This window comes from Gymnoscopelus braueri (assembly GCF_963280865.1).
Source record: "Gymnoscopelus braueri genome assembly, chromosome: 3".
In the NCBI taxonomy this organism is placed as follows: domain Eukaryota; kingdom Metazoa; phylum Chordata; class Actinopteri; order Myctophiformes; family Myctophidae; genus Gymnoscopelus; species Gymnoscopelus braueri.
Window position 1 is genome coordinate 18,588,649 of NC_137612.1, and position 14,247 is coordinate 18,602,895.

General features: G+C 43.8%; 1 protein-coding gene across 11 annotated transcripts in view; it reads right to left on the reverse strand.

Annotated features, from left to right (window-relative positions):
- Positions 1 to 962: 962 nt before the first annotated feature.
- foxp1b (forkhead box P1b) overlaps positions 963 to 14,247 on the reverse strand; it is a 184,188-nt gene continuing 170,903 nt past the window's right edge. For 10 of the 11 annotated variants that reach the window (XM_080420967.1, XM_080420971.1, XM_080420966.1 and 7 more), the window contains 7 exons: positions 13,530 to 13,737; positions 13,205 to 13,281; positions 12,389 to 12,490; positions 10,695 to 10,816; positions 9,644 to 9,713; positions 9,224 to 9,390; positions 963 to 6,137 (listed from right to left, as the gene is read on the reverse strand). In XM_080420967.1, coding sequence (XP_080277093.1) covers positions 5,993 to 6,137; positions 9,224 to 9,390; positions 9,644 to 9,713; positions 10,695 to 10,816; positions 12,389 to 12,490; positions 13,205 to 13,281; positions 13,530 to 13,737 — 891 coding nt within the window. In that variant the 3' untranslated portion in view covers positions 963 to 5,992. The remainder of the gene's footprint in view (positions 6,138 to 9,223; positions 9,391 to 9,643; positions 9,714 to 10,694; positions 10,817 to 12,388; positions 12,491 to 13,204; positions 13,282 to 13,529; positions 13,738 to 14,247) is intronic. The other variant, XM_080420968.1, reaches the window with a different exon arrangement.

Here is a 14,247-nt window from a genome sequence, read left to right on the forward strand (position 1 = left end):
TCCTGCAGTTTCTGATCATACAGCAGGCATAGTGAAAACAACACAGAAATGCATAATCTCACACGCAGGGGGATATACTGCCTGCTAAAAAAGATTGGTCACAATTTGAAATTGTCCCCATTAAATCTTGTCTTTCAAAGCTCTTAATTAATAATATACGTGACATTTATGTATTGGTGCAATAAGCTGAGGGAGAAACGATTTATGTCACCCAAAGCTTTTTAACGAATCAATGCAACTATTTGTAATTGCTTGTTTCACAAGATTAAAAGTGCTTAGAGTTGATCTCTGTCTCCTGTTTAGTGGCCAACATGACCTGTGCCTCTGTCATAAAAATGCAAGACTTGGTCATCAGCATTAGTTCCCATCAAGAAATCCATATCGCTAATATTTCTGGATTTTTAATGCATTTACAATTTATAGCTTATCAAACGCAGTTACCTAAATTGCTGTTAGGAAAAAGACAGTTTAACTGTCTCTTTTTAATTACAAGATAATTTAACGTTGAAGCTGGCATGATAGTGGGCTATTGAGTTCTGCAGGAGATGACAAACAGTGATTCCTCAACTATTTCTACAGTTCACCTCCTAAAAACATTACAATATCAACTTAATACTATAGAGAAACTCTAAATACCCAATCCATATTTGTGTACTGTACCGTAAGGGGGGTAATTTTTACTGTGTGTGAGCTTTTAATATATACTGACTGTGGGCAATGTGATTGTTAAACAGGAGTTTAACATGCATTTTGAGGCAATAAACAGTTTGATTGCACTGGTAATGATTGTTTACACTGAGGTAAAGTTGAGGCACCTGTATTTATAGCTTATTTCACAGATATAGGTCAAGGATCTTTGAGTCTATGTTTAGGAAAACGTAGCATTCCTCATCTGACTTGCTTAGAGTGTGCTTTTGTCTGCAGGCTACTGCCTCCAAAAACAGATGACGACAGACTCGGTGGAGAAAGAATCTGAACAACCAGCATTTTATTGCATGTATAGAATGCTCACGTCAGCCATCGCCACTGACTACAACAGAGTGGTCTGCAATCAGACAGATGAGGGACGATGAAGGAGATACAGACCCACAGAAGTGACGAGCAATATTTCTCTCTCTAAAAAAACAAGAACAGGACAAAGAAAAATATGGTGAAAAGATCTACAGAATACATCGGTCAACAAAGAGTTTCGCTCGACCAAGCTAAAGGCAGGATGAGAGCACCGCGAGCGCTCGTGGACTTGCCACCTTTGTCTGTAAAACAGAAAAATGTGAGTGACAGAAGGAAGGGGACGGAAGGAATGGTTTGTGGCTGACAGTGGGGTGATGGTGATGATGGATGAAACCGTAGTAAACGTGTGTCGGTTGAGTCTTGGTGGGGGTGTCATGTGTGAGGAACGTGACGCCACAGAGCCTGTGGTCGCGATGTCAACTGAAAAGCCATTTTTGGCATCTACACTGAGCACAGACTCAATGCATGTGATCCCATAACCTGCGCCCGACTTAAGTTGTCTATACCTGCTGTGTGCTTGGTTTTACTCATTTTTAAAAATAATCCAACTTCCAACTTGTGGAGATAAAAATATAGATATTTTGATGCCCAAATTTTAAATGTGGTGTGTATTTGACCTGTGGTGTCACAATGACAAGGATGAAGGGGACATGTACTGTATCTTTGATACGAGTAAGTGCGAATGAAATTTTCTCAAACCCCTACCACCCCCCCCCACACCCCAAAAGAAAAGAAAAAGAAAAACAGTATATATTCTTTACATCTTGGCACTGCATATTTTACTTCTTTTTTCCTATTAATTTCATATAAAATATCATTAGATTGATACACCCATATATTATTACTGACCACTTTAACCATACAATCCCCATCACTGTGACCCTGGAATTAGTCATGCAAGAAGATATCTCTCCGTCTCATGGAGGAAATATACCTGCCCTTCTCTTGGAGCAGTAACTCTTAACATACTGTACGGCCACAGAAGGCAGTGGTTGGACCATCAAAACGAAGTATCAAAAAACAGCATTAACACAAAGAGGGAAAAGAAAACTGTACAAAATGCTTAGGTCAATAACAGAGAAAAGTCTGTCTTATTCTATATTACAGTTTAAAATCCCGAATTGGGGATAATCCCCAGCCCCACCAACACAACTACCACCCCCCCAGCCTGCCCCCCAGCCCAGCTTGCCCAGACGTCTGCATGGATGACTGTTTTTTTTTTAAAGCAAGGATTACTAAATAAAATACATTTGCAGCACAGTTTGCTATTCCAATACATACAGCAGTTTTCTCATAGCTATTTCATCGTTAATACAAAGCAGTTGCGAGAAAGCAAACAGAACAACACAAATGTATTTTTTCATTTTCGTTATGATCTTTGAAAAGAAACAAGTAAACGAAAGGACAGGAGAGAAAAAAAGGACGATGCTGACATTATGTACAACCTATTATAGGAAAGCCCTCAAAACAACCCACCAGCACATCAGAGAGTAGACTGACTTAAGTGAACGGTGGCACATAAAGCTGGGTGAGATCCTTAACGAACACAAAGGCCTGAGGTTTGGATTGGCTTTGCAAAAAAAAAAAATTGAAACCCTCAAGATAAACAAATTAATTTAATTTCCATATTTTTTAGTCTTTTTTTAAATATGTTTTCTCTCTCTACAATTTCAGACTACACATGCAAGACATACAACTAAGTGCAACTGAGTGAAATGTTTGTTTTCTTTTCCGTCTCTCGTTTAATTGAATCATTCCCTATAGGTTTTAACTGAGGTATGCGTACAAAGGTTTTTTTCTCATGCTGTTATCTTTAGTAATGTCAAGCTACACATGCTGAGAATGTCCTAATCTACCAGCTCTTTTGCCCCCCGTTTTTGAAAACCAAGACAAAACCAGTCAGGGGTTTTGTGGATGGGCTGCGCGTCCCGTTCTCACGGCCCAACCCCGTCTGTCACTGACCCATCCCACAGCTGCCTGGACTTTAAAATACATCTTCTGGAAACCACAGATTACCCACTGCTTTCATAAAAGAATTCATGGCAAACTTGTAGGGAAAACAAAACAAAAAATAATGAACAACATGAAGTACCTTGTACCCAGCTTATTTAGTTGACAGGAGTGTTTTTTAATATAAAAAAGTATTACGTTGACAGAAACTAAAACACAATCACAAAAGCCTTGCCATGTCGACAAAGAACAGTGGAGTCCCATCGAGATAGCAGAACCCCTACAAAGTGGCATACAATCATTTGAAAAGCATACAAATTGATAAAAAAAACCGGAACAAAACAAAATATGAGAGAGAGAGAGAGAGAGAGAGAGCATTGAATCATTGTGTGGTCCAGTTGAAGTATAGAATCCTTTTCACATTGTTCTCCTGCAAAGCGTTACTGTTTTCTGCTGAATCAGCATCACAACATTATCTACAAACCCTTAATGTTGCACAGAAATCTGTTCCTGACCACCAGCTCCCTTTTTCTCCATTTATTGGCACAAAATCAAAGATCCCCTAATTTGGTCATAATGTTAGTCAGACTATCTCTGCGCCTCCCATTTCAGTTTTGGTCGCTGCCAAAGTCACTGCAGTTGTACTGTTCAAGACACCCCCTTCCTTTGGTTTGTAAAAACAAAATGTGATTTAAAGTTTGAAGAACATTTTCTCTAATCTATTCTATTCTGCCATTGGCTTGACAGCTGAGACTGATACTTCGCATAATAGATCCCTTCATATCCTGTATCAGAGCATGGAGGAGAACTATTTGGCCTTACCTTGCTATTGCATGGAAATGAGAACATTGACTGTCTTGACTTTGTAGTTTATCTTTGGTAGTCACAGAACAAGATATTAGACACAACAAAACTAAAAATGCCAAATAAAACATTGAAATAATATTAACAATAAATTAAAAGGAAAAAATGCAAAGTGGTTTGTTGCAGTCTTCATTCATTTTTTTTTAAATGAATCTACTCAGTTTCATAATAATCTATTCTATCGTGAATTCCACTTGGTTCAATGTTGGGCTGACTTTACTATTACTTGATTTTTGGGGTGGCATTGACCCTCACTCCACATTTCTTCAATGATACATATAATAATAATAATAATAATAATAATAATAATACATGTTTGGGCCCTTAACAATGGCTGTCAAATGCTGGAATGTGCAATGTTTAGGTCTTATTGCAAGTCTTGGGATTATCCCTAGATGAAGGAAATTAATATTCTATCTGATGCGTAATTATTAATCCTCACTGAAACTAGTCACACATGTGGTAAAAAAAATATGAAAAAAAAGAAATATAGGGAATGCACGTTTATCTTCAAGCATGGGCTCCATGGATGAAATTACAGCATGGAAAAGCAGACACGTCTGATTCACAATGACAGTTGTGTTCAGGAATCACAATTAGTTGGTCTAAAACATTATCTTTGCAGTGCACACCTGACATTTTCATTCTCCCTCCCAATCACCTGGAGCATGGAAGTGATCAGAAATTGTGTTGCGGCTCAACACGCTCTGTCGCGACGGGCTGTTTTAAAGTATCATTTCATAAGGGACAAATCATAACCTGCATGATTTCTCTGTCATTCATTCGCATCTTAAATTAAACTTCATTGATGCGTGGAGAGAGCCTTCATTACGAGTAGTGCATCACCAATGGACTTCATGAGCTGGAGGGAGATGGGGTGGGTGGGGGTGGGGATGGGGGGGGTTACACATCAGGGGGGGTGATATTCTGAAGCACGTGGAATAAATGACAGAAAAATACTACTTGGTATTTGACATTCTGTTTCACGTGTATAGGTGTGTGTGTATATATATATATATATATATATATATATATATATATATATATATATATATATATATATATATATATATGAATATATGAGAAACAAAGTAATTCATGGAACAACATGAAAGGAAATCAAACATTCATCATCAAGTGCTGACCACAGAATCTCCACAGCAATGGGCATGAGGTCTGATCAGTTTAAAAGAATTTAAACACAAATAATAAACAATAAAAAAAAAAAAATGCAACGTCGACAACAGCGATGAACAACAAGACATACACATTGGAATTTTGTAAACCCTCGTCCCCCTGAAATAAAACACACCAAAATAGAAACTAAACAACAAAAATATCCCTCCCACCCTAGCTGGAAGCAAACCAAAAGAAAAGTGTTGAAGGCAGTGACAGTGAACGAAAAAAGTCCATGCTCACTTTCGCTCGCACATGCACACACACGGTGTAAATTAAATGTCAGTCATTCTCTCTCCCTCTCTCTCTCTCTCTCTTGAGTTTGCGGTCAGAAGTGTGTGTATGTGATTGTGTGGTGTGTGTGTGTGTGTGTGTGTGTGTGTGTGTGTGTGTGTGTGTGTGTGTGTGTGTGTGTGTGTGTGTGTGTGTGTGTGTGTGTGTGTGTGAACGAGAGAGAGCGAGAGAGGAGGGAAGAGAGTTGACCCCTCTGCAGTCCGTCCGTGCTCAGTGTGGATGAGTGGGCTGCATGCAGTCCTTTCTGGCTGCACAGTGAAGGTCCCTGTCCATTCTCCAAGGCTGACCAGGGGCATGCCCCCCCCCGTACCAAACAGGTCCATCCAATCCATCGTAAAGTACAAATAAAGTCTGGTCTGTTTTTATCTTTTTGTTTTTTTGTTTTTTGTTTTTTTGTATTTCACTTAAATCAAAAGTAGAAAGAAAAACAAAAGAATTGCGCCCAAACTGGGACGTATTCTCATATTCTGTGTGTGTGTGTGTGTGTTTTTTTCCACTATGTATTGTAAATGGCACTACAAAAGTCAGTCAAAGATATTTGAGAGCTCAGTGTTTATCTGCGGAGCTGTAGTACGCTGTCTCCCAGGTGACCCGGGCTTGTCTCTGTCTCTGAGGCCAGGGGTGGGCAGTGGGATTGGGGCGAGGGGGTTTGAGAGAGGGAGGAGAGGGGGGAGATCGGGGGAGGGTTGGACGAGCCTTACAGCATGTCATCGTGGCCATGGTCATCGACATCGTAATCTCTGTGGTGATCGAAGTCTGGACTGTGATTGGCCGTCGTCACCAAGGAGAGGGGCCCTTCGTGGTCTTCGGGGTCCAGTGGTTCTTCCTTAATGTGATGATGCCTGAGAGAGGAGAAGAAATGCACCAGAAAATCAAGACCCTGACAAAAGAACCGTTGTTACAGTAATCTTACTGTAATCTTGAACCTTGTTAAACCTTTTTGCGCTAAGAAGACAAAAATGAAGAAGCAATTCAAAAAGACACAGACGACATGTATTGATTCAGTGCATAAAGGAAGAGAAGGAGGGCAACGTGCACAAAAACAAATGTCTAGCTTTAATGAAACTCTTGAGTGGGGGCCCTCACTGGCACCGACCGATAATTTCAACCCTTTTCTTTTGAGGTATTCCAATCCTGGGAAACCTGCGGGCTCGTTTTCTTTTCTTTCTTTTTTTTTTTTCATGGCAACCGACAACAGGGGTATTCACTTAGAATTGATAAATGAGGAAGATTAACAACGTGAGACGAGGCGAGGAGAGAATGGACTCTGAGGAGAGCGAGCGAGCGAGCCGTTGTCAGCCTCCTGGTGGCGGTGGATCAGCGGCGCGCTGTGTGTTCCCCCTTCCTACTCGTTAACATGCACAACCTGCGAGGCGGGTCTCCAGAGGACGACCCCGAGCCGGCTTCTATCATTAATCAACTTCAAGCGGGAAAAAAAAAAGAAAACACTGCGACCAGACACCGGGCGTACATACGTACTCAGCTTTAAACTTCCAGAATTAATGCATATTTTCAAGCGCGCGTGTCAATAAGGGGGAAGAAAAAGCCGCTTGGCAGGGAAACTGCGCACAAACTCTGCACAACGCTGCGATAAGAAACAGAGCCCTTATGAGAATAATAACGCTGTCACTTGTAAACAAGGCGAAAAAACATGAGTCCTCCCCTCCCTCAGCAGCCCGGGTGAAAAAAGAAGCGAGATGAGATCTGCCAAATTTCTCATTACAGAAAGAGAGCAAGGAATAAAAGCGCACGGGGTGGGGTGGGGTGGGATTGGGGGGGACGGGTGCACAAGGCCTGGCTGAGGCAGAAAGGAGGTAAAAAAACAAAACATTATGAGCAGCTGCAGGAGACTTCCAGTTCTCTAACCTGCGGTGCCAGCGTGCTGTAGCGGGGAGTCAGAGCGATGTCAGCGCGAGGTACCGGGCTCATTTACAACAACAACAAGGGACAACTGGCACGTCCTCTCGTGTGGGGGCCTAGCCGCGCGTCTGATTTATTCACGCCGGGACGTCTTGTGTGATTTGCAACAATTGTGATGGAAAGAGCGATGCTCTTATGCTAATGAGCTGACATATTTTGGTGTAAATTATGAAAAAGGAGGAGGAGGAGGGGAGGGGGGTGGGGCGTGGTAAAGTAAAGTCAGCTTTACTATCGCTTTCAGATCAAAGTAACTCGACAAGTCCCATCGCCTCAGGTCTGACTCCCTGGCTGCAGGGCAAACATGAAATTGTTATTATTATGCTATTGAACTGCATGCTGATTCCACACTGCTTGTAATTAGCCTTCTCTGGGTACCTCTTCTCATCTGGCTGTTAAAGAGAAACACTCTTGTTTCCTTGCAGTGTTAAAAAGCTGTGTTGTGTCAAGCTGCATGTGCAGTGCGGGACATGTGGCAAACACATGTCTCGTACTGCATTCACCGGGCTGTGCAACAGTGGTGGCTATGAACTTGTTTGTAGAACTGTGTGTATGTGGTACAGCCTAAGAGGTTTGAATTGGGAGTGAATCATGTATATTATCGTTTACAAGATATTCCATCCGCAAAGGTGGAGTATAGGCTAAGCTCATCAAGCTAATCTTAATAGTTTCAGTGGGTTAAAGGTACATTAAATAAAGTTGTCCTGCATCCATGTTGAGTGTTCAACATTTAACAATCGACAGTGTACAGAATTTTTTTTACAAAAGAGACCGTTCTTAAAAGAATCGTTTTAAGAAGAAAACAAACGATTTGAACTAGCATGAAGCTTATGCTCACAGTTGTGAAAAGCGCACGCACGCACGCGAGAGAGAGAGTTTGGGCTCTATCAGCCTACAGATAGAGAGAGGGGCAGAGAGGAGAAACAGGCTGCCCCTGGGCCAGCACACCCATCCTGTCTCAGCCTTTCCTGTTCCACAGCCATGCTCAGAGCTATGTTCACAGTGATTAGGGATGGCACTTTCCTCCATTTGGCCAGGAGCTCATTACTGCACCTTCCCTTTTTTTTGTTTTCAGGCAGAATTTCCCCTTTAGCTCAGACATTTCAGGAGCCCCCCCTCCCACCCCCTCACTGCACATCGGTGGTCTGCCCCGACATCTGGAAGCGATGCGGCCCGCGCCATATTATTTTAGGCTTCAAACAACTTAGCAGACACTCCTATACAACAAGTGAACGGGGAGGTGGGGGGGGAGCTGCGGTTTCCAGGGCGACCGCAACTTTCCTAACACGAGGATCTTGGATCATGTCTTCCAGACTAATTATGCTTTTGTGTTGTTTTTTCTTTTCGACGGCTTGGAGGGCTTTTTTGGGGAAAAAAGAGAAGTGTTGCGGCTCGTGTTTCGACAGCAGCTCTGTCACTTTTTGCGTTCTGGCATTTTGTAAATATTTTAACAAATTGGAAGTGGTGATTGTGGTGGGATTCAATTTGGCGGCAGACGGCAGGACACATTTTTGAACTGCAATAAAGGGGAGTTTATAAACTTGCTGTTGGAATAACAGAGGGGGACTGGAAGCCACTGAAAGGTGGAGTTTCCTCTCCTTACAGGGAGGCCTTCCACAACTCTGGCCGTGACCCTACGTACAACCACTCCAATATCATCCCTCTCTCTTTATTTATTGTCCTCCTTTTTGACACTGCGTCTTTTTCAACATATCTTTGGGTAATTTCTAGGGGCATTTTGGGTGGGCATGGAAATTCAAGGAGTTATTTTGTTCACCGCACACATCCAAAAACTATTTTATTTGGAATACGGTTGAAACTGTGTGTGGCTGAAACTCTTTGCTTTCTTTCTACTTCCAAGACAGACAGTGGTGGAGGTAGAGAGAGAGAGAGTGTGTGTGTGTGTGTGTGTGTGTGTGTGTGTGTGTGTGTGTGTGTGTGTGTGTGTGTGTGTGTGTGTGTGTGTGTGTGTGTGTGTGTGTGTGTGTGTGTGTGTGTATGTGCCACTCACATAGCTGGCAAGGGCGAGCGTCCCGGGCTGCTGTCACTGCCGTTGCTGTATCCATGGTCCATTGCTCCATTCATCTCCTCGCGGATGGCGTTGGCCAGGGAGTTGAGGGTGGGACTTCCAATGGAAGCAGTAGTGTATAGAGGTATGTTGTTTTCTGCCATCGAAGCCTGAAAAGAATGTGCCAAAGCATTAAATGCAAAGCGGAAGAGAGCTGTCAGCACTTTTCTGCAGTCTACCAGTCTCACACACCTTGCACGCACATCTGCACCTCCCGCCCCCCAAACTCAACCCAACCACAAAAACAAGAGTATAACTTGACCAGGCATAATACGAGGTGGAGACAATTATCATTTCCTGCCTTTCTTTCACAGTGGGGAGAAATGGGGGCTGAAGGTAAAAACTTTTGTCTTTCTTTTTTACCTGGAAGGCGGCAGAGAGTGCTGGACCATAGCCCAAGCTGGTCTGAATGTTCTTCACTAAGTTAGGACTTCTGCAGACAAAGAAATTACATTACAACATGTCGACTCACATTTCTCCTGGTGCACATTCCTACAGGATCACATTTCATAAAAGAAAATCAATGCTCTTAACTCTTAGCTTTATATATAATGACTAAATACATTTACTGGTGTCGTTAATGTGGCCATTAAGGCTCGTAACAGTTACAGGCCCTAAGAAGTTCTATCACATGACAATAGCACACAACACAGTCAATGTCAGACACTTCACATTACAAAGGAAAACGCAGAAGCAGGTGTGGATGGAGGAGGCGGATCAGGTGAAAGCGTGATATATGGAGGTTTTCAACACAAAGGCATGATGGGAACACAGAACACAGCAGAGCATGCGGTTGGCGGGGGTTGAGTGTTGGAAGAGAGAGGGCGGGGTTTGGGGAGGGCGGAAGTGCTTACTGTACGAGCAGCTCGTCATAGTTCTCGTCTGCGGGGTATTTCCGAGGGCGGCCTCGCTGCACGTGGCGGCCGCGCTTAAACTCCTCCTCATCAACGGTCCAAAAGGACCCAAACTCATCCTCTACTCTCACAAAGCACTTATGCAGGGAAAGGTTGGTGCGAACTGCACCCTGGGAGGAGAGCGAAACCAGCGGGAATGCAGCCAGATGCAGATGCAGTGATCAACGGGACAAAGGAGGACACAACACGGACACAGACGAGACAAGACACACACACACACACACAAACACACCATCAGACAAGATGGGACAAGACAGACGGAACAACGGAGGTAGGGAGAGGGTGAGGATCATAATGAAAATAAGCACAAGCCAATGTGGGGGTTATGGTGCGTCACCCAAAAGCCCTTCTGAAAGCAATGGAGGAGGTGTGGGCAGAGGGGGGGAGAGGAATCACGCCAAAGCAAGCAGGGACTTTGGACATTATGACACAGACAATGAGATGGAGCAGCACCCAGCCTCTTCCATCAATCAACACCGAGACGGACGCCAGCGACCTACCCGCTGATCTTCTGTGGCCGTCGCTTTTGGAACTCTAGTTCGTCCACTGTCCACACAGCCCCTTTTACGTTTTCTACTCGCACAAAACACTTGTGAAGACTAAGATTATGCCGGACTGCATTCTGCAGTTGGTGTGAAATAAAATAAAAAGATAAAAAAAATAAACACAAAGAGAGAGAGAGAGAGAGAGAGAGAGAGGGAGAAAAGGGTAGCTATCATCAGTACAGTAAAGAAAACATCTATGTACAAGTGAATAATTCATTTCAGAAGGAGTAAAATATTTAGACAGCCACATGATAAAACCTGGACGTTACGACAATAAGATCAGCAACGCACTGGCAGTGAACTCAAAAGTATCAAATGACTAAAACATTGTGTAAATATTTCCCCAGTTTCCATGGTGACATGGTCCTGTTTTAATGACGCCCCTTTGCTTATCGGTCACAGGGCTGCAATAAATGATCAACCCGACGCAGACCAACTGACTACTAAGGTCTCGGAAACTAATAATAATAATAATGGCATAAAACTAAAAGAAAGGTAAAAAAAAAAAAGGTCTGGTCAGGTTGGTTGTCGCTTTCAATTATAACTAATAAATAACAAAAACTAAAAAAAGGAGAGGACTATTTTCTGCTGTGATTGTGTTGGCTTATACATACTTTCCAATAAAGTATACAGGCAGCCCTTTGTAAATACACTGATCACTGAGCCATGAGGGTGGACCTGTTTATATATCATCCCTTTGCTATGCCAAGGCTATATTGAGAGCATGTGTATATAAAAGGTGTGTGCATGTGCGTGTGTGTGTGTGTGTGTGTGTGTGTGTGTGTGTGTGTGTGTGTGTGTGTGTGTGTGTGTGTACAGTATGTGTGTGGGGATGTGGGATCCAATGTTTATAACTCCAATGTGCCCCTATGGAAGGCCTGTCAGCGACCAGTGGTGCAGGCAGTGTGAGAGCTGAGGGAAGACCTGTGAACAGCCGGGGGGGTGTCTGTCTCTCTCCCTCTCTTTCTCTCTCTTTCTCTCTCTACCTCTCTCTATCAGCCTTTGATGCTGCATTCCTGTCTCTACATCTTTGTGTTTATTCACTATTTCCCTGATTTTTCTCCCTTTCCTCTTTGAAAACAAAACCTTCTGTTTGGTGTTGGTTAGGAAAAATAATGTGTTCCTTGTTTTAAGTGTGTGTGTGTGTGTGTGTGTGTGTGTGTGTGTGTGTGTGTGTGTGTGTGTGTGTGTGTGTGTGTGTGTGTGTGTGTGTGTGTGTGTGTGTGTGTGTGTGTGTGCGCGCCCGCGCGCACAGTGCACACACATGCGTGTGTGTCTGTCTGTCTGAGTGTGTGGAGCTCAGCCAGGAGTCACTGGCAGAGCCCTGCTGTGTGAAAGCCATGCCACCCACAACCCAATCCTCTCAACTATTAGCATGGTCCTTTGTTTTTCTCCTCCCCTCTTACAAGAATGCACATTTTCCCTTCATTGGTTTTGCTGCGAGAATCCAGTGTTTATGTAAAGGGTGGTTCATTTTGGAAAGAATATGTGAGTTATGTAGAGTTATGAATTGGGTAAAGACCCCTTTAGAACATTGATATGCTTGGCTATCACTTTTTAATTCCCCCCAATGTCAACACGGTCCCCCTGTTCCCCTGTTGTACCAGTTTAAAAAAAGGCCCAGGAAGATGCAAGGAAGGAATAATTACCTTCCACGTTGCCGCGTTGCGCCTGAAATATGCAAACATTCGTGTGAACCAGTTGTAGATTTCGTTTAGTGTTAGCTGCCTCTCTGGAGATTCAAGGATCCCCTGGATGAATAACAGTGACAGAAAACAACATTTACCATTTTGCTCATTTCAACAACAACAAAAAGATCAATAATTCACGAGAGGCATTGCGGTTTGTTGCGTGCTCTCTTGACAAAACACAGGCAACAGGAACGCAACTGTCCGTGAGATGCTTACGACTCACTCTGTGAGTAGTATGGGATCCTACTCTGTTTCTCATTCAAATAAGCAGATTTGAATATTCCGTTTGTGGGTGTAAATGAAGGGCAAGCGAAAACATTTTTCAGGCAGATTACAGGGCAGCAATTATGGCTGGCTCAGATTAATTCCTGAGATCCCAGATTACTGTGGCCCGGCGATAATTGACTGGCCATCTTAAAACAGGTTCATTCCTACTGTTGTGTGAAATGAATTTCACAATAATCACTGCCACTGTAATGCTTAATCAAAAGCAATTGTCATCTGCGGGCGTTTTTTTGAATACCGTGCGCATTCTTGCACTCATTTGCAGATGGTTAATCTTCCGCCACGCGTCCAAATTGTATTCGAAATTTAACAAGGAAGGAGATGAGAAGAAAGCCCGGAAATAAGTAGTTTGTGTCCGCGCTGAATATTTATCTGCTGTGATTCCCATTACGACAGGACCCAGTGAAGCAGATTAAGACTCTATTCCTTAAGTGACAGATTAAATGCATTGTAAGCCGCGCATGGTACGAGCAGCACTGCAACCCTTACCTGTCGTATTAGCGAGGCGTACGTGAAGGGAGGTCTAACTTCAGCGTTCATGTAAAACTCTTTGTTTTGAACAATATCTAGACAAGGGGAAGAAAAAGGGGAAAAGTTTTGTCAGCAGGGAAATAAATAAGCAGTGTGTTAACAGAAGAAAAACAACTCCTGTCATCAGCCGTAGTGGCTAAATAACACAATTACTGTGTGGAAAACATTGCTGCGTTTGTATGTTTACACGGTGTGGTCCGCACTGTGGTTTTTGATTGTATTCATGGTATGCGAGTCAGTGTGTAAAAGTGCACCTGTGTGAGTATGTTTGTGTGGTGTGTACCTGGAGAGATCGGCATGTTGTACTTGTCTGAGTAGCGTCGTCGCATGGGGCCCACGCTGTGCATGCTGTTGGCCGTGATGACGGAGTGCGTGTGATGGGAGAGCGGCGTGAGGGGGGCCGTGGGCGTGGTGGGGGTCTGGGGCAGGCTCAGAGGGGGCGATGGCTGGTTGGCCGTCTTGGACAAGGTGACGCTGGACACCAGGTTGAGCTGCGGAAGGGGGGGGAGAGGTCAGGGACATCGGTGGGGAAGGGGTAGAGTAAACAAATACAGAAACAGACAGACATGAGCTCGGTTAGTCAGTTAATTACCCCGGCGTCTCGGATGCCTCATTGACTATACATATCACAGTACTAATTGCGGGCGACCCCCGAGATGATCCGTGAACGCTTTGCTAAATGTTTGGAAGACAACCCTCGTGGTATGGAGCCTCCTCCATCCTTCATCCTCTCCTCCCTCCCTCTCTCGCTCTCTCTCTCTCTCTCTCTCTCTCTCTCTCATGGAGCCTCCTCCGTCCTTCATCCTCTCCTCTCTCTCTCTCTCTCCCGCATGGAACCTCCTCCATCCTTCATCCTCTCCTCCCTCATGGAACCTCCTCCATCCTCTCCTCTCTCTCTCTCTCTCTCTCCCTCTCTACCTCATGGAACCTCCTCCATCCTTCATCCTCTCCTCCCTCTCTCTCTCTCTCTCTACCTCATGGAACCTCCTCCATCTTTCGTC